Genomic DNA, 22661 nt, shown 5'->3' with positions numbered 1-22661 from the left:
AACGCTCCGGCTCTTGAAGGGTGGCTTTCCAAGCTGGGTTTGGAGCTCTGACAGCTCCCCCTGGTTCTTCCAGGCCACCAGAGAGGCAGTGACTCAACAGCAAGCAGCTTCTGTATCTGACCGCCCCCGGCCAAATCCGTGCTCCACTTCCCAGCCCTGTGCCCTGTGCCCTAAGGGAACCGAGGGAACTCCTGTTGTCCTCGAGCCAGCCATCTCCTCTGTATGGTGAAGCTAGCGAGACCTGCCTCATCTGCCTCCCTGGGGCAGCTGCAGAGGCAGAGAATGTGTGAAAGCGCTCTGCCAAGAGGAGGCCTGGGACCTCATCAGTCCTCTGTACACGTTAGCCGCTGTCCCTACACTCTCACACACCCGCCCCATCTGCTTGCCCACTAGCCTTCTCTGGCACAGCAAGGAAGGGCCATGAGTAAATTTGGCCCTTCTCAGCTTGAGCCCCTGTACCTCTTACCTCACTCTTTTTGCCAGCTGAGCCTCAGTCTCCGATAATACCTCTGCACAAGTCCAGTATGTCTGCCCCAGGATGGGCCCCAAGCTCGCCTGCTACCACACCCGCACGCCCTGGAAAGGGAAGTGCTGGGATGTTGTGGGGGAAGCCAATCCCCGCCCCGCCTTCCCTGCTTGGGACCGGCCAACACCCTGGCCCTGGCTTCTTCCCCCTGCCTCACTGCCTCTTTTTGTTCCAGACTCCTGGTCTCCTGTGTTCCTTCAGAAGGGCCTCCTCTCCTAGCTTTGCAAGTTGGTGCTAAGAAAGTGAGGTTCTCTCCCTCCCTTTCCTCTATTTGGGGCTCAGCAGAGAAATCAGAAAAGGTCACTGCTGCCCACACTTGGTGAGCTTCCCATCTTGACTTCATCCTGTCATTCAAGATCTCTTTGGCTGTTGGCAAGAGTTGGGAGGGAAGGGCTGGTCTGCCAGGAACTCAGTTCTATTCCCTTCAGCACAGAGGTCTAGAAGGGCCTAGCAGGAGCACCAGCTGGGAAGATCATGTTCCCTTTGGTGTTACCAGCATCCTCCTAAGGGCCACTTAGAGGAGGGAAAGGCCAGGCACAGTGGCACAGAGTGGGTTAAAAGGTTCAGTTTATTAGGGCTATCACTGCAGACAGTACTGCCTGTCCCCGAGTGGATTTCACACAGGCCAGTCTCCCAGGAGATGGGACGCCTCCTTCCCACCCCACCCAGGTGTACTCCTCTCTTGCCCTGAGCCTAGGATGTTACAGAGAAGCAGACTGTGCCCCTCCCTTGCCGTCCCTCCTGCCTTCCCATGGACTGCCTCCTGAAAGATAGATTACCCTTCAGAAACTCCTGCAGCCCCCTGACCCCTTGGCTCCAGCTGTGTCCAGAACCCGCACCCTCCCCACAGAAGTGACAGGTTGGAGGGAGAGAGAATAGCAGCAGGGGGTCAGCTACAGGCTTGATCTCATTTATTCTTCACCCTGGATGCCCTGGCCTCAACTGAGATTGGGGTTTGATGCTGGGGGAGATTTCCTCTTGACCTTCTTGACTGGTGAGGCCTTCGCCCTGGGTTTCTTAGCCTGGGCCACGTTCTCTCTCTTCCTGGGCAATGAAGACTCCACGATGTCCTCGCTGGAGGGTTCCTCCCGCCTGGGGTCATTGTAACTGTCCTCACTCTCCAGGTCTTCCCGGCTGTCTGGGCTGTACTCTGACATCCTGGCCAACTCTCTTGGGCTTATTGATCGGATCAAGTCTGGAGGTGGAGATTCCGATTTAACTGGGCTTTTCTTCTTAATCAGTTTGCCCTTCTTGGTTTTTTTCTTCAGCTTTGCCTTCTCATCTGTCTCCTCCTCCTTGTCTTTCTCTTTTTCTTTTTTCTTCTTTACCTTCTTGATCACTTTATTGCCCTGGGACTTCCCTGTGGGGCTCTCAGAGCGCCAGATAGTGATGGGAGCTGCTGAGTCCGGGGTACCTGTGACTGCGCCCATGCCTGTGTCAGCGGGTGTGGTGGCAGGCCCCACCTGGGTCGGGATGGGAGGCTTGCTTCCCTCTTCCTCCTCCTCTTCCTCCCCCTCCTCCTCCTCCTCCTCCTCCTCTTCATTCAGATCGTCTGCCCCACAGTCATGGTGGATGGGATGGTGGATCACTGCCACAGAGACAGGCCTATAGCTTTTGCACCTGGGAGGGAGGGGGACAGGGAAAGAGGAGATTGTCACAGAGTGGGGGGCCTGGTGCCCCTTAGTGCCACCCCGTCAGCCTGTTGGCACTCACCAGCCATACCAGAACTGCTGCACACACTTTTCCTCTGGGATGAGCTCAAAGCAAGGGGACTGGATGATGTTTAAACATGTTGAGCCCACATCTCGGGAGCAGGTTGGGCCTACGTCTCGGGAGCTGCTGCTGTTGGCCTTCTCTGAGCAGTCCTTCACCCTGCCACACAGAGGACTCAGCTTGGCTCCCGGGCCTCCGTGACCCCCCGGGGGCCTGGAGGGAGGAGCCTGAGGGACAGCTGGCTTCTGCCCGGCTCAGCCCCGGCTGCCCAAAGACCTTCCCATCGCTCTGGAGCAGAGCAAGGTTTACAAAGCCGGGGCTGGGCTGGCAGTGCCAGGTTAGAGCTGAAGCGGGGAAACACAGGGGAAGTTTGGGCCTGGCTCTGCCCAGGAGTCTGTCCTGGGCTCTGGGCCCCCCAAAAAGGAGGGCCCTTACCTAGAATCACAGTCGCAGTGGCTGACAGAGTGCAGGTGCAGGCTACGGTGGCCACAGTCAGGGGTGAAGGGGTGGATGATGTGCCTGGTGCACTGTTTGTGTTTCCAGCAGCACCTGTCCGGGTCCTTGAATTCACCTGAGGGGGCGGGAGTCTGGGTCACACCGGGGCAGTGGCAGCAGCATGCCCCTGGGTCTCCCCTCCCATAGCTCAATCTAAAGGCTTCACCAAATGCACCTGCTGCCACCCCACCACCTCTGGCAGCTTTCTGCTTCAGGCGGGTAACCCTCCAGTGGGAACTATGTACCTTTCTTCCCCCTCAGGTCCCCTGCGCCCATCTGCCTGTCTGCCCTCGCGCTCCGCGCCCCACCCCCCACAGACCCCCAGGAAGATGTCTGACTGAGTCCCCCTTGCTGCCCTGTGCCACCCACCTCTCCCACTCTCTGCCTCCTCTGGGAGCCTATCCTACCCGGGCCCTCCACGGGCTGCCTGGGTCGTGGAAGGTCCTCGGGCCAGCAGACTGTGGAACCACATGGCAGACAGGAACACCCCTTCAGAGTCCCCAGCCTGCCCTGCACAGGCCAGGAAACCCACCCCCTACCCCTCAGCCCCGAAGTCACTCCAGCCCCGAGACCTGCTGTGAAAGGCAGATTAGGTCCCGCTCCTCAGCCTCTCCTGACTTTGGTGCTTTCTTTCCCTCCTCTTCTCCAAGCCTCTCCTCCCCCTGACACCTTTCCTCACTTTTCTCGCTTCTCTGTCCACATGCTCACCCTCCATTCTTTCTCTGCTCCACACTCATCAAGGTCCCATTCCCCATCCCATCTCTTCCCGCTCCCAGTCCTCAGAGCCACAGACTTTAAACACCGGCCCCCAGCCTGACCCCTCCCACCTCTTGTAGGCACCACAGGTCCCAGGGCACAGGGGAGAAGTCTCTGGGGTGAGGATTTGGGATTTGGGGAAGGCCCTGGAGAAAGGCTCCACATCTTTCGCCCAGGCGAACATAAGCCCCGGACACACTGGAATCTCCCGGCCTCTACCCCCACCACCTCCCCTCTGACCCCACCTAAAGCTCCAGTCTACCAATGGCTCTCCCTCAGGCCACCATCTAAAAGGTGAGCCTGCAAGTGGCTCCATGAACCAGGACAGAGAGGACAGGGCACCTTCCTGCAGGTCCCCCTTGAACTCCAGCTCCACCCACCCCTGGAGGAAGGAGTGAGCAGGCACTGATGAGTTCCAGGACAAGCTGGTATGGGGTCCTCTGGCTGGCTTACTCCCTCCAGACAGGCCAGGAGGACCAAGCCTTTATCTAGCCTCTACGAGGGGTGGAACTGGACAAAACCTCACCCTGACCACCAGCCAGGAGTTAACCCAGCCTGGGGGTGTGTTAGTCTAAGTGGCCTTAAAAGTACTTGAGGGGTGGGGTGTCTGGGTGGCTCATTCGGCTAAGGTCTGACTTCAGCTCACACTTTTTGAGTTAGAGCCCCCCATCAGGCTCTTTGGTGTCAGCACAGAGCTTCAAATCCTCTGTCCCCTTCTCTCTCTGCCCCTCCCCTGTGTGCTCGCTCTCTCAAAAATAAAAATAAAAAAATACTTGAGGGGCACATCGGTGGCTCAGTCAGTTAAGTGTCCAGCTCTTGATCTTGGCTCAGGTCATGATTTCACAGTTGATGAGATCAAGCCCCGAGTTGGGCTTTGTGCTGACAGTGCAGATGGAGCCTGCTTGGGAGTCTCTCTCTCTCCCTCTCTCTGCCCCTCCCCCTCCTGCACACACATCTCTCTCTCAAAAATAAACATTATTTTTAAATGTTTTATTATTTTTGGGAGAGATGGAGCATGAGCGGGGGAGGGGCAGAGAGAGGGAGACACAGAATCAGAAGCAGGCTCCAGGCTCTGAGCTGTCACCACAGAGCCTGAGGGGGGGCTTGAACTGGGGAACAGTGAGATCATGACCTGAGCCAAAGCCAGACAGCTAACGGACTGAGCCCCCCAGGTGCCCCCCAAAATAAACTTTTTTTAAAAAGTATTTGAGGGGCACCTGGGTGACTCAGTCGGTTAAGCATTCAACTTCAGTTCAGGTCATGATCTCACAGTTCATGGGCTCGAGCCCCACATCGGGCTGTCTGGTCTCAGCACAGAGCCTGCTTTGGATCCTCTGTCCCCTTGTCTCTCTCTGCTCCTCCCCTGCTCAGCTACTCTCTCTCTCTCTCTCTCTCTCTCTCTCTCTCTAAAATAAAACATTTAAAAATTTAAAAAATGAAATTTTAAAAAAGTACTTGGGAGATAAGGGAGCAGCAGCTTGGTGTGAGCTCTGCCCCACATTCCTCCACCTTTCCCTTCCCCCACCAGGCTATGAAGGTCCCAGGTCCCCTGTACACGCTTGATGGCACCGCTTTGTCCTTCTCCCATGCCCCTTCTCCATTCTGGGAGGAATAAGGCATGTAAGGCCCGACCTTAGACCACCACCACCTTCTTCAGCACTGCTGGCTGACTGGGAGCAAGAGGCAGCATAGTGGCAAGTGCCCTGAACTTGTAGTCAGACAGACCTCAGTACTAGTCTTGGCTCCATCACTTACTAGCTGGATGTCCTAGGGCAAGTAACCTCTCCGAGCTTTCATTTCCTTATCCACAAAATGGGGATGGAGGAAATCCCTAATTTTGCAGGATTGTTGGGAGGACTCTGTTCACATATGTCAGAGAAATTTGTGCATGATAAAGTGTTTTGCCAAAGACAGGGGTGGAGCGCCTGGGTGGCTCAGTCGGTTGTGTCTGACTCTTGGTTTAGGCTCAGGTCATGATCCCAAGGTTCCTGGGTTCGAGGCCTGTGTCAGGCTCTGACAGTGCAGAGCCTATTTGGGATTCTCTCTCTCTCTGTCTCTCTCTCTCTCTCTCTCTCTCTCTCCCTCTCTCCCTCTCTCCCTCTCTCCCTCTCTCTCTCCCTCTCTCCCTTTGTCTTAAAATAAATAAACTTAAAAAAAGGGGAGTGATGGTGGCCTCCAGGAAGGGGCCCTCCCTGCCTGGCAGAAGTGAGGGATGGGGGTGGGGACGGGGCAGCTGAGGGACCCCTTTTGGACCAAACACTTCCCTCCCTCCTGCCTGCCATGGGGTGTCAGGGTTCCCAAGTGAGGGGTGGTGGGGAAGGAAGCCTGGGGCCAGAGATTCCCTGAACCCACCTTCGGAGAAGGTAGACGCATCAGTGCTAGACGCCACGCCAGCCAGCAGGTGTCGTCTCTCCCAGCTGGGTAACCTGTTTACATCTGAGAGAGTACAGAGTGGCAACAGCAGCAGCACCCCTTTCCTCCCACCAGCCATTCACTCTTCAAACATCTCCTGAGAAGCTCCACCAGCCCCCTGGAGATACAGAAATTAAAACAGGCACCCAACAATCCCTGCTCTCAAGGGGCTGGGGGAGGGGTGAGGAGAGGGAGGCCAGTAAACATCCACCAATAAAATGACACAAATCAGGGTCTCCAATCCAGCCCGCTTTTCCTGAGCACACGGTCAATATCCTCTTGGGCGTTCCCCAAACCTCTTAGGCTGGCATGTCCCACACGAACCTATCATCTTCTCCCTACCTTCCATGAACCATCTCTTGTCTCTTCCATTTCAGAGAGGAATAGGCATCCCAGCTAGGAATCTAAGGATCATTCTTTCCCTCACCTCCACACCACCTTGATGATCCGAGTCTCGCCATACCTACCTCTATGTTGGTTGAAACCTTCATTATCTCTAAGACAGCTGCAGGGGCCTCCTGCAATATAGTGGGCACTGGCCCACTATATTCCTTCTGTTTAACAGCATTTCACTGCCTTCAGGATGAGGTGCAAACTCCTTATCATGACATAACTGGCCCTCCAGGACCCAGCCCCTGGTTCCTTCCTCAGTCACAAGTTTCTCTCACCCATCCATCCTTCCTCCCACCCCTCCCTTCTCCATTCTTTCTCTCCTGCCTCCCACTCCCCAGAAATACCCGTTCACCTTGGAAAGAACAAAGCTAGCTATCCAAGTAGAATTGGTCACACATGTCTTATACCCTTTTACCCTGCCATGGTACTTCATCAAGTTATTCCACAGCAACTTGAGAACAAACCCATATTTTATCTGCCTCTGAAAAGTGCTCAGTAAATACTGGGTTGGTTTTTTGTTTTTTGTGGGTTTTTTTTGAAGAATACATGAGTAAAATAGAATAAACCCACTATTGGAACCACACACAAAGAAGCTACAGCATTGGAGGTTCTGCCCAGGATTCAAAGCCAGGGACTTTTCTAGGAAAAGAGAATTAACCCAGGATGAGCATCCTCCCAATGTTAACGCACTGTGCTGGGCTTTTAGAATATGCTTTTGATTCTAATGTTTTTATTTATTTTTGAGACAGAGAGAGACAGAGCATGAGCAGGGGAGGGAGACACAGAATCAGAAGCAGGCTCCAGGCTCTGAGCTGTCAGCACAGAGCCCGATGAGGGGCTCGAACTCACAGCCTGAGATCGTGACCTGAGCTGAAGTCGGACGCTCAACGGACTGAGCCACCCAGGTGCCCCTGCTTTTGATTCTAAATCACCACCACAATCCAGTCTGTGGATGGGGACTCAGAGACTCAGGAAGGAGCCTGTTCAAAGACAAGTTAATAGGGGTGCCTGGGTGGTTCTGTTGGTTAAGTGTCCAATTTCAGCTCAGGTCATGATCTCATGGTCCGTGAGTTTGAGCCCCATGTCGGGCTCTGTACTGACAGCTCAGAGCCTGGAGCCTGCTTCAGATTCTGTGTCTCCCTCTCTCTCTGACCCTCCCCCATTCATGCTCTGTCTCTGTCTCAAAAATAAAAAATTAAAAAAAAAAAAAACATTAAAAAAAAAGACAAGTTAATAGATGGCAGAGGAAAGAGCTCTGTATGACCTGTGCTCTTGTAGCCCTGTCTACTTGGGGTTCCTATCCAAACCCCATCCTGCTAGCTGTCACTTCCTACTGCACCTGTTTTCCAGCTCCAACACAGCCAATTCTTCATCCTCTGTTTTTACTCATTCCTGACTTCACAACCTCCCATATCCAGCCTCCACCCTAAGGTCAGACAGAAGGAGTCAGAGGAACCTGAGCCAGTGTCAGGATTCAAAATCTGCTTTATCTGACTCCACTGTTTTTGCTGTCTCCGGAGTCACCATGAAGGAGGCTTGTAGACAGGATCCACTGACTAACTCTTCCCAAACCCCCAAGAAGCTCTGACAATCATAACTCCTTTTGCCAAGGGGTGAGATTTAGTAACTCTCCTCGGATCTGAGGAAGGCAATCTGCTCTCTAGTTTCACAGACAGAAGGAGAGCTCCTACTGAAGCAGCAGTCCATCGCTCCTGCAGGAGAAATAATGGTGGCAGGACACAGAGCGAGCTTCATAATGAAATGAGGAGAGTGATAGCTTGAAAGGAAGAGGGAGGCTTGTGGTCTTTTTCTCGGTAGGTAATTCATCCGGAGAACAGGGGTCTAACTCAAAACTCACAGGTGATGCTCATTTGTACAGAATCTTCTCAGTCCTGAGGGCTGAGGAACTCCCCCTGACCTTGTGGCACAGGTGGGGCGGAGTTCCAGGTTGGGCACCAAAGCAGCTGAATGGGGGAGGAAGGGTGGGGGGAAAGGGAGAAAGGAAAGGAAGAAGGGAGAAGGAGGGAGCAAGGCAGGACAGTCTCCTGGGAAATGCAGCTCCGGCTCCGCCCACATCTGAAGGCGATTGTGATGTCACGCGTGGAACCCCCAGACTCCTTCCTCCCCTTAGAGTCAATGAAACCTCCTGCCCCAGCCTGGCGACTGGGTGGGTGCTGGACCAAGGACTACAGACAGGCCCCGAATTTCTTAGGCAGCGGCCGGGGCCCGGCTGCGACAAGGCAAGGCCTTCCAGCCTACAGAACCGGTGTTAGCAGCTCGGGCTCCAGCCAGACAGGCACAGCCGAACCCGCAGGCGTTCCCCAGAGCCTCAGCACCCCAGTCCTCAATCATTGGTCCGCGGCTCGGCGTGAGCCCGCCCCCAGGCCCTAACTCCACCCAGCCCGGCCTCTGGTCCCGCCTCCTTCTCCAGGCTCTTTCCAGTTCTACACTCTCCTTGTGTGCCACGCCCCCAGCTCGAAACCCACCCCCAAACTCCTGCCCCGCCCCTTCCTTACCAGTGCTGTTCTCATCCCAGGCGCTGGTATTGTCCTTAGCCTTTTCCTTAGTCCACCTTTCAGTCGTCAGTGTCGTCCTGACCCACATCGCTCAGCCCAGTTCTTCGTCGCTACAAGACTCTTCCTTGCAGAAGTCCAATCCTGAACCTCAGCTTGGTCGAGGCAACCATAAACCCCAATCTCCGCTTCACCCCAGTCCAGCCCTTAACTCCGCCTCATGCTTTCCCCACCCCTCCCTCCACCTTCCCCCGGTTCTGCGTTGTGTTAGCCCAATCTAAACTTCAACGGCGCTCTTCATCCGGGGCCTCCCAGCTCTTCCAGGCCCCTTTTTGTCCCACCTTTAATTTTAGTACCTCCCCTTTCTCTCAGGCCTAAACCTTAGCTTGGCCGCTGAGGCCCAGCCCTCAGTCCCATCCCTAGTTTCTTTCCAGACCTACTCCCAGCTCTTAGTCCTGTCCCCAGATTTTAGCCCCGCCCCTATCCCCGTTCTTAGCCCCGCCCCAGCCATTCTCTCAACCTCAAGCTTCGGTCGCAATCCAGCCCCTCCCAACCCTTCGGAACTCAGCCCCGGCCCTTGAGCCCCTCCCGCCTCCCCCAAGCCTACCGAGGTCCCTCCCGCTCTGGAGCACAGTCTCCGACTAACGCGCGTTCGCGCGCTCTCTCTCTCTCTCTCTCTCTGCCCTCAGGCCCCTCCACAGGAGTCCAAGGCCCACCACTCTAGGTGAGGACTTGATGTCGGCTCCCAGCCCCTTGTGGCACCCGACCCCCACCCCAGAGCCCCTTCCCAGCTCCTGGCCCCCACAGGCGCCCTGTCCCAGAGACAATACCAGCCAATAAAGATGTCCACAAAGAGCCAGGATCTTGGTTACAATTCCCCCAAAACAATTATTAAAATAGTTAAGGCTTTTGAGCTCTTCTTAATTTTTTTTACATGTATTTATTTTTGAGAGACAGAGCACACGTTGGGGAGAGGCAGAGAGAGAATGAGACACAGAATCCGAAGCAGGCTGCAGGCTCCGAGCTGTCAGCACAGAGCCCCATGCGGGCCTCGAACTCACAAACTGTGAGATCATGTAGAGTGGGACGCCTAACCGACTGAGTCACCCAGGCGCCCCCCCCCCCCTTTTTTTTAGAACTCTTCTTATGTGTGTTAGTAGTGTTTAATTTATTCCGCAAACTCAGGTGTCTCCATAGGCTTGCCTGTGAGGGGGAGCAGGGCCGGCTGCATTCATAGTAACCTGCTCTATGCATACATAAAAAGTCTACTCATCACACGTGGACTAATGCCATATGCACACATGCACATGCCCCTCACAGACATCACCCAGAACATGAACCATATCCTTGCTCCCACACCCTATGCAGCACAAACATTCCACAGCAGTTCCGCAGTGCAGGCTTCACACACACACACACACACACACACACACACACACACACACACACCATTGAGTTACATACAGGCTCTGGGCAAGACCACAAGACAAGAGGTGATGACCACAGTCCTGTTAGGGAAGAGAGATGGAAAAAAATACTTCTTTGAGGGGAACAGTGAGAACTTAAATGGGGGAACCTCCTGACTCAGAGCATGCCTTTTTCTTTTTGAAGAGGGAAAAAATGGGCTGTTTTTCTTTTCTTTTTCTTTTTTCTAAGTAAGCTCTAGGCCCAACATGGGGCTTGAACTCACACCCTGAGGTCAAGAGTTGCATGCTCCACCGACTGAACCAGCCAGACTGTTTTGTTTTGTTTTGAACTTAGTTATTTAATCCTATTTTTTTTTCATTTTTTTAAATGTTTTTATTTATTTTTGAGACAGAGAGAGACAGAGCATGAGCAGGGGAGGGGCAGAGAAAGGGGGAGACATAGAATCTGAAGCGGGCTCCAGGCTCTGAGCTGTCAGCACAGAGCCTGACGCGGGGCTCGAACTCACAGAGTATGAGATCATGACCTGAGCTGAAGTCGGAGGCTCAACTGACTGAGCCACCCAGGCGCCCCTTTAATCCTGTTTTAAAATGTAAAATGAGGGGCACCTGGGTGGCTTAGTCAGTTAAGCCTCTAACTTTGGCTCAGGTCATGATCTCACTGCTTGTGTGTTTGAGTCCAGCATTGGGCTCTGTGCTGACAACTCAGAGCCTGGAGGCTACTTCACATCTGTGTCTCCTCTCTGCCCCTCTCCCACTCTATTGCTCTGTCTCTCAAAAATAAACAATAAAAAATAAGAATAATAATAATTTTAAATGATACTACTCATACATTTATGTTTATATCATTAATATAGTTAGTTGTTAGATAACACATCTTCTGAGTAAAAGCCAAGCCCATACCCACTCTGGGCCTTCTGGTCAACCCAAAGAGCATGCAAAACTCAGTCACTCCTTACTATGTTCCCCTCAGGGAAATATTTTTTATTTTATTTTATTTTCTTAATGTTTATTTTTGAGGGGGGGGAGTGGTGGTGGGGGGAACAGAGGATCCTAAGCAGGCTCCACGCTGACAGGTGAGAGTGCAATGTGGGGCTCGAACCATGAGATCATGACCTGAGCACAAGTAGGACATTTAACCAACTGAGCCACCCAGGCGCCCCCAGAGAAGTATATATATATATATTTTTTTTTTAATTTTTTAACGTTTATTTATTTTTGAGACAGAGAGAGACAGAGCATGAACGGGGGAGGGTCAGAGAGAGAGGGAGACACAGAATCTGAAACAGGCTCCAGGCTCTGAGCAGTCAGCCCCTGTGCGGGGCTCAAACTCACGGACCGCGAGATCATGACCTGAGCCGAAGTCGGACGCTCAACCAACTGAGCCACCCAGGCGCCCCCAGAGAAGTATATTTTAAAGGGAAGGTAGGAAGAGGATGGAAAAAAAAAGAAGAAAGTATCCAGTGGAAGAAATCTGGGAACAAGCGCCAAGTAGGAGGACACAGGTGGGGATAAGGAACCAAAGGAAAGAGCTCTCAAAACCAAACACTGAGAGTCCAGGATAGCCCTCCAAATCTGGTTCCTGAGCTCCCAGCCTTTCTGAGCCCTGCCCAGGGGTCAGGTATGGCCAGAATCCCATAGGAAGCTCCAGTCCCAAGACAGTCATACAGTTCTGCCCATTCCACATCCCTCATCCCCAACAAAGGACTCCAGTCCCCAAACTGCTAATAACAGAGATTTTAATGCATAAGGCACAGTGTAAGGCTTGGATCATTAAGCATCCTCATACTCAAGGGGTCCAGCAGGCTAAGCAAAAGCAGCAGGGACTACCTTCCCACTGCTGGGCAGCCTGGAGAGCCCCTGGGGAGGGAGGACATCTAGTCTTTGGCATGGTGTCTGGGGCAGGAAGTGACTAACATGGTCCCTGCTACCCCTGCAGGGGTACTGCCACGAAGGGGCAGCTCTTTGGTCTGGAAAAACAATCAGTGCAAATGTCCAGGGCCGAGCTCTAGGGCAATCAAGGTGGCACAGTGCCCCAGGGCTGGCCAGTCTCTCGACCGTCCCCTTACCGCTCACGGGCAGCATGTGGGCTTCTTCTTGTTGGCAGTTAGGTAAAGGTTGCTGTCATCACTGTTGATGCCTGAAGAAGGTGGGAAATATGTGAAGCAGGGATGAGAGGTTCCCCGTGCTCTCTGCCACCCTCATCCAGGTAGGCACTCACGGACAACATCCCCAATGCGCCGGGCCCCCGATTTCTCCAGCTCAGCCAGCACGTTGGCCTCAAAGGTCAGTGCCGCCACACGGAAGAAGAATTCCCGGACATTTTCACCTGACACGTGGAGCAAATGGGTGCTTAGGGGCAGTTCCAAGCCTGGGGTCACTGGGCACAGCTGAAGGTAGAGGAATGAGAGGCCAGGGAGGCGGGAGTGCCATTTCAAAAGACCTGAAGCCGCTGACTCACCAGTGAGAGATGAGACCGCCCAGTACTCAGCCTTCATCTCTTGGGCCACCTTGAGTGCGTCTTTCTCCATTAGCATATACTGAGCAGGAGTCTGACAGAAGGGCAGAGTCAGACGGCAAAGGTTGGGGTGGAGCCCCTCACCAAAACGGAAGTACCCCCTGACTGGCACACTTACACTCAAGTCCTTCTTGGAACCCACGAGGAAGAGAAGCACACTGGAAGGGTCGTTCTCCTTGAGTGCATCAGCTAGCCACTGCCTGCCATAGAGGGTAGACAATCAAGGATAAGTGAGCTGGACAGGCTCCTCCTGCTGTCACTCATATGCCCATTACCCTCTCTCTGGTCCCCGATGCATTCTTCTTCACTACCGATATACCTGACCACCCCTCTTTTCTGAACCCTGTCTTCCCAAAGCCCCCATTATAGTGCAGCATCCCTACATACTTGGTATGTTCCAGGGAGGCCACATCATTCAGGTTGAAGACGATGATGATGGCTGGAAAAGTGGCAAAAACAGCTGACATTACTGGCTCATTTCCCAAATCCCCCCAAGTCCTAGATTGGAGGCCAGGAACACCCACCTGCCCCATCTCACCCCCGCCCTTACCTTGAGCCCCTCGGTAATAGGTTGATGCAATGCATTTGAACCTCTCCTGTCCAGCAGTATCCCAGCTGGGAGGAAGCAGGGGGTAAAACACGGGTATGTGGGAGGGGCCTGTGAAGTGGGGTATAGGTGCTGGGGGAAGGAATGGCTGGAAGGTATGGAGAAAGCACTCACAGCTGCAGACTGAAGGGGACGCCCAACACCTCAAATCGTTCCATCTCAAAGTCCACTCCAATGGTGGCCTTGTAATTCTTATCAAAAGTATCTTTGCAGAACCTGCAGGAGTACCAGATGCTCTGGCCCTGAGCCCAGTCCACCTGGCTAGGTCTGGCTGAACCCTGCCCGGCCCAAACCAGCCCAACTAGAGGTGCCTTCTTACCTATTAATGAGACAAGTCTTCCCTACGGACAGGTCCCCCACCACAATGACTTTGGAGATCTTAAATCTGCAGGACACAAAGGTGGGCAGGAGGAATGAGCACTAACTCTTGCAACCTAGAGAGTCTCAATGTTCCGTACTAGATGTATAACGTTAGCAGCACCCAGGCTGAGGTTACCATAGGCACGGGGCCTCCCAGGCAGCTTGCCTGGACACACTTGCGGGGGAGCAGTGTTTTCTGCTTCAGCATCAAAGAAACATGAATTGGAATCCCAGTTCTTACATTTACTAGCTTTGTGACTTTGGACAAGTTACTTAGCCTCTCTGAGCCTCAGTTTCAACATGTGTTAGGTAAAGATTTAGTATATATTCTATTGGGTTGTTGTGACAATTGAAGTAAGATCAATGTCCTATATTCTGAGACATACCTCCCCTTCAGCCTCCACACATACATTTGATAACATCTCTGAAATCAGGATACAGCTTAAAAGTGATGGTGTTTTCCATTTAATAAAATACAATAATAGTTACCAACACACTGCCTGGGCACATAGTAAATGCTCAGTTAATGGTTGGCAAGTGTTATTAGTATTAGCTTCTTTTACCCATAATGGGACACATCCCTCCAGGCACTTCCCCCTGCCCTAGGGCTCAAATGTATGGTATGTGGGAAGCTGAGCTGGTGACCACGCCAGCCCCGCACCTCCCCCTTGCACACCTTCTGTTTCAGGAAGTGAACTACCACCTTTCTACCCCACCCCATTTCATAGGACTCACCACAAGCTTGCTGGGAAGAAAAGGGAGAACACATGGATATAAAAAGGGGGAATAACCATATAGCTGGGAGAAGCTGAAATGGAGCCCCAGGGGTGCTTGTGCACCCTAGCTTTGACTACAGGGTTTCCTGAGCCTTCCTTTCTTTGTTAAGGGTGTCTAACTCACCCCACGGTGCCTGTCCGGTGCTCCTGGCAGGCGCAGGTGACGCGGGGGTTGAAGTCTCTGTGCACGTGCAAAGCGGCCTCCTTCCTCAGGCACTGAGAGGGATCGAAGAGAATGGGACTCACCCACTCCTGGCCCATGTCCCGCAGCCAAGCTGCGCTGGGCGGGGGTAGGGGACCACCCAGAAGCAGCCGACCTAGCCGGGTGGCAGGGCTGGGCCCAAGCCTCTAACTGATCTGGTGCCGCCTCCTCCCGCCCACACCCCACCGCAGCCAGAAGCCCGACGTGGCCCTGGAGCCTACCTGGGGCAGCTCCGCCAGGACGCGGTCCCTCCGCACCGGCGCCAGAATGTTCATCTCGCCTACGGCCTTGCGGGGAGCCCCGAGAAGGCACTGGAGCCTGATCCGCCCCAGCGACCCGGGCCCGTGGAGACCCGACAATCACCCGCGACCGAGGTGTCCCGACTATAACTCTGGGCCACGGGGAGCCTCCAGGAGCTCGCGGCCTCGGAGACGCTACGACCACAGCGGGCCACGGGGATGAAACAATCATCCGAGGCCGGGACGAACCCACAATCACCCGGGCCCGGGGGGTCCCGAGGATGACTCGGGGGCGGGGAGACTCCTCCGCCGCCAAATGGGGGCGGGAAGTCCCGTCCGGAGGGGGCCGGGCCCGCGCAGACCCCACAATAACTCGGGGTCGGATAGTTCCTACAATGACTCGGGGCCGCGGTGACCCGACGACAACTCGGGGTTCAGGCGGCCCTACCATAACAGAGCTGCCTGGGGGCGCGGAGCGGCCCCGCCGCACGGGGTCAGTGTGCTCAGGGATGGCGCTGCAAGGCCCGCGGGCTGCTGGAGGAGGGGGCCTGGGTCCCAGACCGCAGCAGGACCTGGCGTCCCACTCAGCTCTCCCTCCGCGAGCGCTGTAACATGATCCCCGGAAATTCCTGGAGAAGGGCCGCCCCCCCCGCCCCTCTCCCGGCAGCTCCCGGCCTCGCGGGCTGTCCCAACCTCCCCTCCTCTCCTCCCCACTGCGCTGCCCCAGCTCTGGCTACCCTTCCAGATGCCCCACGGGCACCGGGACCGCCTCCACGCAGGCTGGAACCTGTCCAGATCGAGGTCTCCCAGGTTGCTCTCCCTTGCAACTCTGTGCCGGGCTGCGGCTTCAAGGGGACCCTTACCCAGGCAAACTGGTGATGGAGAACCGTGATTGCTGCGCAGTATCTGGCTAGGCCAGGAACCCGCGGGGAGGGGAAAGGAGGAGAGAAGGGGCCCGAGGAGAGGCGGCGCTTCCCTCCTCAACTCCAGGCCCAGGACGTGACTCATAGAGTCTGCCCTCGCTCGCCCTTCTGCCCTGGGATAGGATGGGGTGGGGGGAAGCACACAGGAGATGCCAGGGTCGGAATGGGATGCTCACCGAGAAAAGAGACGTCTGAAGTCTGGTGTCTTTTCCTTCAAAGCGGTGTAGATTGACGGGTGGGGAGGCTGAAGACCACGCCTGGATGGAAGATAAAGAAGGGGTAGGTAGACCTGAAACTCTGCCCTTTGGGTAGGTCACCGCTTTGGGACATGGGGCCTCCGCTCTGGTATAGGCGTTCTCTCTAGTCCCATTGGAACCAACCCTCAAGGACAACTTTTCCATTCTGCAGTTCTGCAGGATAAAAGAGGGGTGTGGCACACAATAATTCTCACTGTCAAAGGGGGAGCCCTGGCTCCAAAGAGGAGAGGAGGAAGAAAGAAAGGTCAGGGTGGAGGTGGGATAGACACAGACCCTCACAGAAGCAAACCTGAGCTTTACTAAAACTTGCTCTGTGTCAGGAACTGATTTTGAGGATGCAAACATGACTGAAGCAAGGATGGGAGGACTACTTAAAGGGAGGGGACTGTAAATGAAATTATTCACAAGAATTAGCAAATCCTGAAGAAATCTGTACACTGGGTGTTTGGAATATTGGTAGAGTTTCAAGAGTATTATTGGGAAAACACACAAAATCTGACTGTCACAGGTAAAGAGGGGCAGATGTGGCCACCTTCTACCTCCTCGGATACTTTCCTCTTCCCCTCTGCCTGACTCAAACTTTTCTTTATTTATTTTTTTTTTTTAATTTTTAAAAAATGTTTACTTATTTATTTTGAGACAGAGAGAGAGCCCGCGAGCGCGCAAACATGGGGGCGTGGCAGAGAGAAAATCCCAAGCGGGCTCCGAACTGTCAACTCCCCAACCGTGAGATCATGACCTGAGCCAAAATCAAGAGTCCCACGCTTAACCGGCAGCCACCTAGGCTCCCCTTGACTTTTTCTAACACCAAATCACTGTTATTGATAAACCACATCCCCTCTCTGGACCCAAATTTCTACAGATGTTGTTTGAAGGACTTGAACCAAACTCTGCTCTAACGTTCTAGAACTTCGCTTTACTCTCCAAATCAACCTAATTATATTCACTTCAGTTTTCAGTGTTACTGTCTCCTGCAACTACGATCCTCTTTCCTCAAGATGGAAAGCGCTCAGGACCAAACGCAAGCGGCAGCTGGCTGCACCATCCACCATCCACCCGCAGCAGCTAATAAACACGTGTCTCCAAAACACTACAACTCCCAAGAAGCTATAGTGTCTTTCGAGGGAAGAGGTGGAGCATGCTTAATCACTCTGGGGAGGAAACTAAACCTAACTACTATTCCCGGCGGCCTCCGCGCCATAGATTATCCAATGAGCTTTAAATGAAAAGTATCGCGATTCTTCCGTGAGACTTGGCTCTATAAGCCCCTGGAAACAAGCCTCGGAAATCCCTTTCACGAAGATGGCGCCGAAGGCGAAGAAGGAAGGTCTGTGCTGGGGCTGGGGGTACCGCAGCTAGGTGGCCTGGGATTCCCGCAGAGTGAACAAACTGGGAGGATGGAGGTTGAGCTAATTCTTGGGGTGTCTGCTCCGGAGCTGCTTCTAGCATTCTGCCCCCCTACGGCGCGCGTGGGCCCAGCCGCATGGACTGAGCTCCGTGACAGGGTTTGGGGAGGCAAGTCCGGCCGCCACCACCTGTCGGGGCTGCCAGACTGTTGGCTTTGGGGAACTACACGCATCCATAGGCCGGAGTTCCATGTCTCCAGACCTGAGTTGTTGCCCGCACCTAATTTTCCTTTTTTCCACGTGTTAGACGGGGCTATGAACAGTTAAAACTACTAGAGTATATGTTGTCAAGTATCAAGCATTCGATCATTGCTAGGTGTTTTTTTTTTTTTTCGTCGTGTCGCTGGAGTTATTCCAAGTTCGCCCCAGTACTGTGCATATGATGGAAAAATTGTAACCTCCTGAGACTTGTGATGTCTTCAAAGGAACCGCTGATGCACGTGTGCCTTGGAGCGCCCGCTAGGGGTCTTAAGGACGGAAGTGAATGGTTTCTGAATCCCGTGCCTTCATATTCTTTATTTTAGCCCCTGCCCCGCCCAAAGCCGAAGCCAAAGCAAAGGCTTTGAAGGCCAAGAAAGCAGTGCTGAAAGGCGTCCACAGTCATAAAAAAAAGAAGATCCGTACGTCACCTACATTCCGACGGCCCAAGACGCTGCGTCTCCGAAGACAGCCCAAATATCCTCGAAAGAGCGCCCCCAGGAGAAACAAGTCAGTACTGCCCCTTTCCCATGAAAAGATACTGGGTATCCTCCATTCGTAATTTGGAAATTTACCAGACCTACAGCACGCCTTGTCAAATATCTGTTGGTACCTAGTGTGCGTCTCTTAATAGTGTGAAGAGATTGTTAATGCCCTATTTAAGGACAAGAGGAGGCATTTTTACAACATTGGCAGGCATTGTTTAAGACAACTCAGTGACTTCTGGTTATTAGGTTAATTATTGCTTCACATATGGTCAGGGTTTTAAAGTCTGCTTTTTTGGAGTATATAGTATGACTTTGATACATGCTTTTGTTTTGGAGTTCCCTATTACTGTAGGGGACAGTCCTTGATGGTGACAGTGTGGGATGATTCTAGGTTGATAAGGATATTTAATAATCTGTATTAATCACAGAAGGCCTGCAGCGGTGTATAGAAGCTTCTTCTCATTTACTCTCAACTCATTAAACTCAAGGAATAGTTGGGGGGAGGGGAAGGTTGAAGTTTTTGAGTATTTGCCACATTACTGGTAATAACTGACCTTAAGGGCCACAGATTAAAACAACAGTAGTAATTGCCACCTCCCACTGCTTTCCTAAGAAAAAGGCAGGAGTGGGTTCTGCCCCATTTGGACCTAGGAGTTAGTGTGAGGAGAGGTTGAGACCTGATGTCGAGCTTCAAAACAGGAAGTAGGTGAATGGAGACTTGTTTCTCTGAATTTCAGGGGGAAAGCTGTGTTGTAGGGTGTTCAAGCCACCATAATTTTAACTGAGGCTGTAAATAAGGGTTGCTCTCAGTTGATGGCCCTCAAACCAATTTTCACCAACCAAAGGGAGCAGAAATGTCTGGCTAATCTCCTAATGGAGCACCAACATTCTTTGGAACTCTAGCCTGGGTTTTAAGATAGGGGTAAGTTGTTTAACCTCAGAGGTGTCAAGTTTCTTTCAGAAGTTTGCCCTCCAAAATGTTGAGGTCAAATAAATAATGGAGGGGTTTGAAACTCAGCTGATTCTTTAATCACTTAAAGGGTGAAAGTCCTTCAAGCAGAAGAGTACAGGGTTCTGTCCCCCAGGCTGAGGTTCCAGGTCCCTAAGTTACAGGGTGCAGATGATGACACTGTTTAGCGACCAAAGTCTGACAAAAATGATTGCTACTTTATTGTCTGATGCACCTGGGCTCTTCTGTCTTTGAGATCTAAGAGACCTAATCCTTTTATTGGACCCAGGCCAGATGACACCATTTTGCCTCTTCCCCAGGCTTGACCACTATGCCATCATCAAGTTCCCCCTGACTACAGAGTCGGCCATGAAGAAAATAGAAGACAACAACACTCTTGTGTTCATTGTGGATGTCAAGGCCAACAAGCACCAGATCAAACAGGCCGTGAAGAAACTCTATGACATTGATGTGGCCAAGGTCAACACTCTGATCAGGTGAGCCAAGAAATCTGCATGGAGTCAGTAGGTTTCACAGCTTGCAAGCCTTGAGAAATGAGTGATTTCTGCTGTAGTTAGTCCTTTGTATCTATACAGACTTTAGAGGACACATTAGTTCTCCTGCCTTTAGGACTTGATGTATGGAGTTAGTGTTCATTTTCTTGATCCCTATACTTCTAGACAGACAGGCCCTAGAGTAAGATAAAATTTATGTCAGATTACTTGGAGTTAAGTTTTAAAATGTTATATGGTGTTCCATGTAAAAGGGAGTTGACTTCATTTGTGGCTTGGTGGCATCCCTAGCCTCTTATGCAAATGCTGGAAAAGAGTGACATGGACAAAGGAACCACTGATGTGCTATAAAGACTAGGGGAAGAAGGGAGGGTTTGGGGGCTGTGAGAACAGCGGGAACTAAAGCTTCCTTCATCCTAGGCCCGATGGAGAAAAGAAAGCATATGTTCGACTGGCTCCTGACTATGATGCTTTGGATGTTGCCAACAAAGTAAGCTTCCTTTGCTGTTAACTCCCCCCTGAAGTGCAAGTGATGTGTCCATTCTGACCAAAACCTGACTTGCTGATTTAGTCTTAAATGACTACACCCCTATCCTTAATAGGCCCTTTCCTTGCCTTATTTTTGCTTTTTATTCATGACCTTCCAGCTTAATCTTCACATTTTATCTCCCAGTAATAAAGCTCCCCTTTTGTTTTTCAGATTGGGATCATCTAAACTGAGTCCAGCTGGCTAAATCTAAATATAAATTTTTTCAACATCTATGTTTCTCTGTTGATTTCTGGTTGGGCTTCAGGAAGGCCATACCGTGGTGTATACACACCACAGTAACAAGGCTTGGGCAAGACTCGATCTATTTACCCTGTTGGAACACTCTGCTTTAGTACCTCACCACACTTAACATTTTAGCAACAGGAACTCAAATATTTGTGGCCCAGATGAGGGTTGGTTGTCTGTCCTAGGACAACTACGATTTGCCACCATCATAGTGGTAGGAGAAAAAACAAGAACCCCTCCCTTTATCCCTGGAAGAGGCTTTGTATGAAACCAGTACACAATACACAATTCTCATTAGCATCCACTTCAGGGCAGTGTGGGATGGCTGCCTTTCATAGCACCTTGTCCCCGCACCCAACCAGCATGTCCAACCGGTCTGTCTGCTTTCCTCACCCCTTGCCCAAGAAAGGACAAGGACTTCGGAGGAGTGCTTTCATTAGCATTTTCAATAGTAGGTGCAGACTTCAAAGGTGGAGAGGTTATCCCCAGGATGCCCCAGGCTTGGGGCTAATTCTTTCATATATGTGTGAGGCTCTGTTCTTGGCTGTGTTTGCTCTTGCCACAAGTTGTAGGCTTTGTGCCTCTCACTCAGTCAAAAATTTGTCTTTGTGTTGCTGGCTGGGGACACGCTGAGGGCAGAAGTCTGAGCGGAGGAGACGGGAAAAGTAGATGAGAATCATGATGTCCAGCATGAGCAGGATACCCAGCAGAAAAGTGCCCAGAGTCCTCTGGCCCAAATAACGCAAGAAGTAGTGCGTGAGGTAGGCCTGAGGGGCCAGGCGGAAGAGAAAGTACATGACCAAATTGACATATTTGTTGACCCGGTAGAGGAGAAGGTGCTGGGCATTGTTGATCTTCATCATCATGCGGAAGGTGAGGAATATGTTGCTGACCTCCACCAGCAATGTTAGGACTCCCCCACCGACAAAACTGCTCCAAAAGATGCCTGAAAAGAAGGCACCCATGGCCTGGAAGACAAGGGTGAGAATGTGTTAGGGAACCCAGATACCATCAGTTTGTTGAGATACTAGGTAAGGCCAGGGATTGCTGGCCTAAAATAGCCAAGGGCACAGAAACAATGCCAACCCTCTGTCCCAGCAATGGAATGTAGGACACAGGTTAGAAATGGGGTTAAGAAAAAGATGGGTCTTTACCTCCCAGGTTCAGACAGACAAGGCTGAGACTAGATTGCTAGCACCAGGCCTACACCATATCCCCTGCGTCTCATTTACCATGACGTGGTGAACCAGGTATTCCCAAGAAGCTCGGGCTTGATGACTAATCACGATGTCCACCGTGTCGTGGATGAAATACCCTAGCAGAGAGAAAACGGTCATGAAAAGACCTGAACAAGCTTTTCCCCGTCCCCCACCTACTTAATGCTTTCTGGGCAAGACCTACCTGCGGAGAAGCAAACTAGCAGGTAGCCAGAAAGCGACCATGCCTTCTCAATCTCCACCAGCAACTCCGGGGTCTGCCATATACTGGGAGCGAAGAAAGCAGGCTCTCAACATCTCGGCATCCCTAAGGACCCTCTAATCCCCCATTACCCTTCCCAGTCCCCGGGGATCTGAGCTCGCGCTATTGGCTGACTGGGCAGTGAGGAGAGAGGCCTGGCTGAAACCCAGGTGTCTCCCGTTTCCCAGATGGGATTTTTTTTTTTTTTCCCCTCCCCCTGGGTCCTCTGCCGCTCCTAGTTGGAGAGTTTTCCAAACAGGGAAATCAGTTAAGACTGCATGGCCTCGGCCTGCCCGAGAGGGATGCGGAGGGTAACGCGGGATCCCTAGCCACCCACCTTCAAAACCCCAGTCCTTTACTCACCACAGCAGCGCCCAGATTCCAGACACGATGGAATGGGCGAAGGAGACGAGCAGGTTGTGCCAGCGCCAGGTGCGCAGGGGGTCGGCGCGCACGTGCGCCGGCAGCGGCAGGCAGCAGAGCGCTCTCCGGAGCCCCCGGAAGGTCAGCGTGGCGCTCAGGAGCAGCGGCAGGGCGGGGTGAAGCAGTGGGAGCATGCTGGCCCTCCCTGCCGTCTGTCTGCCCTCGAGGCGGCCTCGTCGGACTGCTCCCGGAATGGGGCTCCCTCTCGGGCCAGTCCACCCCGGCCGCCTCGCTGCCGGCCGCCAGCCTCGCACAGATTTCGTGGAGCCCTCTAGGCCCCTGCGCTCCTCCCGGGCCCTCCCCGCGGGCCTCTGTCCCCGCCCCCTATCGCCCCGCCC

At 52.8% G+C, this 22661-nt stretch overlaps 4 protein-coding genes and 3 non-coding genes across 13 annotated transcripts; 4 read left to right on the top strand and 3 right to left on the bottom strand.

Moving 5' to 3' along the window:
- Positions 1-1076: 1076 nt before the first annotated feature.
- On the bottom strand, positions 1077-9292 carry PROCA1 (protein interacting with cyclin A1). Of its 5 annotated transcripts, none has more exons than XM_060646790.3 (5): positions 8812-9291; positions 5843-5926; positions 2675-2810; positions 2249-2398; positions 1077-2146 (listed from the first exon to the last, which is right to left on the bottom strand). In XM_060646790.3, the coding sequence occupies exons 1-5, from the start codon at positions 8897-8899 to the stop codon at positions 1465-1467; spliced, it is 1140 nt and encodes a 379-aa protein (XP_060502773.3). In that variant the 5' UTR covers positions 8900-9291; the 3' UTR covers positions 1077-1464. The 5 variants fall into 5 exon arrangements, with proteins under 5 accessions (XP_060502773.3, XP_060502772.3, XP_060502774.3 ...); XM_060646789.3 differs by having other exon boundaries at positions 2240-2398; positions 8812-9289; XM_060646791.3 differs by lacking the exon at positions 8812-9291 and adding an exon at positions 8154-8374 and having other exon boundaries at positions 2240-2398; positions 5843-6020.
- Positions 9293-11954: 2662 nt separating this feature from the next.
- RAB34 (RAB34, member RAS oncogene family) lies at positions 11955-15990 on the bottom strand. 3 transcript variants are annotated; one of them, XM_060646810.3, is made up of 11 exons: positions 15808-15990; positions 14917-15006; positions 14618-14709; positions 13677-13742; positions 13472-13573; positions 13301-13365; positions 13138-13189; positions 12869-12950; positions 12694-12784; positions 12454-12561; positions 11955-12372 (listed from the first exon to the last, which is right to left on the bottom strand). In XM_060646810.3, exons 1-11 carry the CDS (start codon positions 15940-15942, stop codon positions 12305-12307), a joined length of 951 nt encoding a protein of 316 aa, XP_060502793.1. In that variant the 5' UTR covers positions 15943-15990; the 3' UTR covers positions 11955-12304. The 3 variants fall into 3 exon arrangements, with proteins under 3 accessions (XP_060502793.1, XP_060502791.1, XP_060502792.1); XM_060646808.3 differs by having other exon boundaries at positions 14917-14982; positions 15798-15875; XM_060646809.3 differs by lacking the exon at positions 15808-15990 and having other exon boundaries at positions 11955-12202; positions 12302-12372; positions 14917-15089.
- A 1351-nt stretch (positions 15991-17341) lies between these two features.
- On the top strand, positions 17342-20425 carry RPL23A (ribosomal protein L23a). Its single transcript, XM_060646811.2, has 5 exons — positions 17342-17441; positions 18045-18228; positions 19476-19652; positions 20088-20157; positions 20368-20425. The coding sequence occupies exons 1-5, from the start codon at positions 17417-17419 to the stop codon at positions 20380-20382; spliced, it is 471 nt and encodes a 156-aa protein (XP_060502794.1). The 5' UTR covers positions 17342-17416; the 3' UTR covers positions 20383-20425.
- LOC132688659 (small nucleolar RNA SNORD42) lies at positions 17894-17960 on the top strand. Its single transcript, XR_009614640.1, has one exon. It is a non-coding gene; the product is annotated as a small nucleolar RNA SNORD42 (small nucleolar RNA).
- LOC132688665 (small nucleolar RNA Z17) lies at positions 19320-19391 on the top strand. Its single transcript, XR_009614644.1, has one exon. It is a non-coding gene; the product is annotated as a small nucleolar RNA Z17 (small nucleolar RNA).
- Positions 19965-20013, top strand: LOC132688660 (small nucleolar RNA SNORD42). The gene has a single exon (XR_009614641.1). It is a non-coding gene; the product is annotated as a small nucleolar RNA SNORD42 (small nucleolar RNA).
- Positions 20426-20870: 445 nt separating the features above from the next.
- TLCD1 (TLC domain containing 1) lies at positions 20871-22654 on the bottom strand. Its single transcript, XM_060646806.3, has 4 exons — positions 22264-22654; positions 21844-21926; positions 21675-21757; positions 20871-21410 (listed from the first exon to the last, which is right to left on the bottom strand). Exons 1-4 carry the CDS (start codon positions 22455-22457, stop codon positions 21027-21029), a joined length of 744 nt encoding a protein of 247 aa, XP_060502789.3. The 5' UTR covers positions 22458-22654; the 3' UTR covers positions 20871-21026.
- Positions 22655-22661: the final 7 nt, after the last annotated feature.

Source organism: Panthera onca, chromosome E1 (assembly GCF_046562875.1).
Source record: "Panthera onca isolate mPanOnc1 chromosome E1, mPanOnc1 haplotype 2, whole genome shotgun sequence".
Taxonomy (NCBI): Eukaryota; Metazoa; Chordata; class Mammalia; order Carnivora; family Felidae; genus Panthera; species Panthera onca.
The sequence above is the reverse complement of the archived record's forward strand: the minus strand, read 5'-3'. Positions and strand labels throughout refer to the sequence as shown.

Bases quoted from the DNA above. Each gene is read 5' to 3' on its own strand.
- RAB34 (XM_060646810.3), bottom strand. From the start codon at position 15,942: ATGAGTCACGTCCTGGGCCTGGAGTTGAGGAGGGAAGCGCCGCCTCTC. The intron at 12,951-13,137 runs GTATGTAGGGAT...CCTCTATGGCAG, and splicing joins GCCTCCCTGGAACATACCAA to GCAGTGGCTAGCTGATGCAC. The intron at 12,785-12,868 runs GTAAGTGTGCCA...CCCTTCTGTCAG, and splicing joins GTTCCAAGAAGGACTTGAGT to ACTCCTGCTCAGTATATGCT.
- TLCD1 (XM_060646806.3), bottom strand. From the start codon at position 22,457: ATGCTCCCACTGCTTCACCCCGCCCTGCCGCTGCTCCTGAGCGCCACG. The intron at 21,927-22,263 runs GTGAGTAAAGGA...CTTCGCTCCCAG, and splicing joins GGAATCTGGGCGCTGCTGTG to TATATGGCAGACCCCGGAGT. The intron at 21,411-21,674 runs GTAAATGAGACG...CTTGTCTTCCAG, and splicing joins ACCTGGTTCACCACGTCATG to GCCATGGGTGCCTTCTTTTC.
- RPL23A (XM_060646811.2), top strand. From the start codon at position 17,417: ATGGCGCCGAAGGCGAAGAAGGAAG. The intron at 17,442-18,044 runs GTCTGTGCTGGG...TCTTTATTTTAG, and splicing joins GCCGAAGGCGAAGAAGGAAG to CCCCTGCCCCGCCCAAAGCC. The intron at 18,229-19,475 runs GTCAGTACTGCC...CCTCTTCCCCAG, and splicing joins AGCGCCCCCAGGAGAAACAA to GCTTGACCACTATGCCATCA.
- PROCA1 (XM_060646789.3), bottom strand. From the start codon at position 8,899: ATGTGGGTCAGGACGACACTGACGACTGAAAGGTGGACTAAGGAAAAG. The intron at 2,811-5,842 runs GTGGGTTCAGGG...CCGCCCCCTCAG, and splicing joins TGCGTCTACCTTCTCCGAAG to GTGAATTCAAGGACCCGGAC. The intron at 2,147-2,239 runs GTGAGTGCCAAC...CCTCCCTCCCAG, and splicing joins CAGCAGTTCTGGTATGGCTG to GTGCAAAAGCTATAGGCCTG.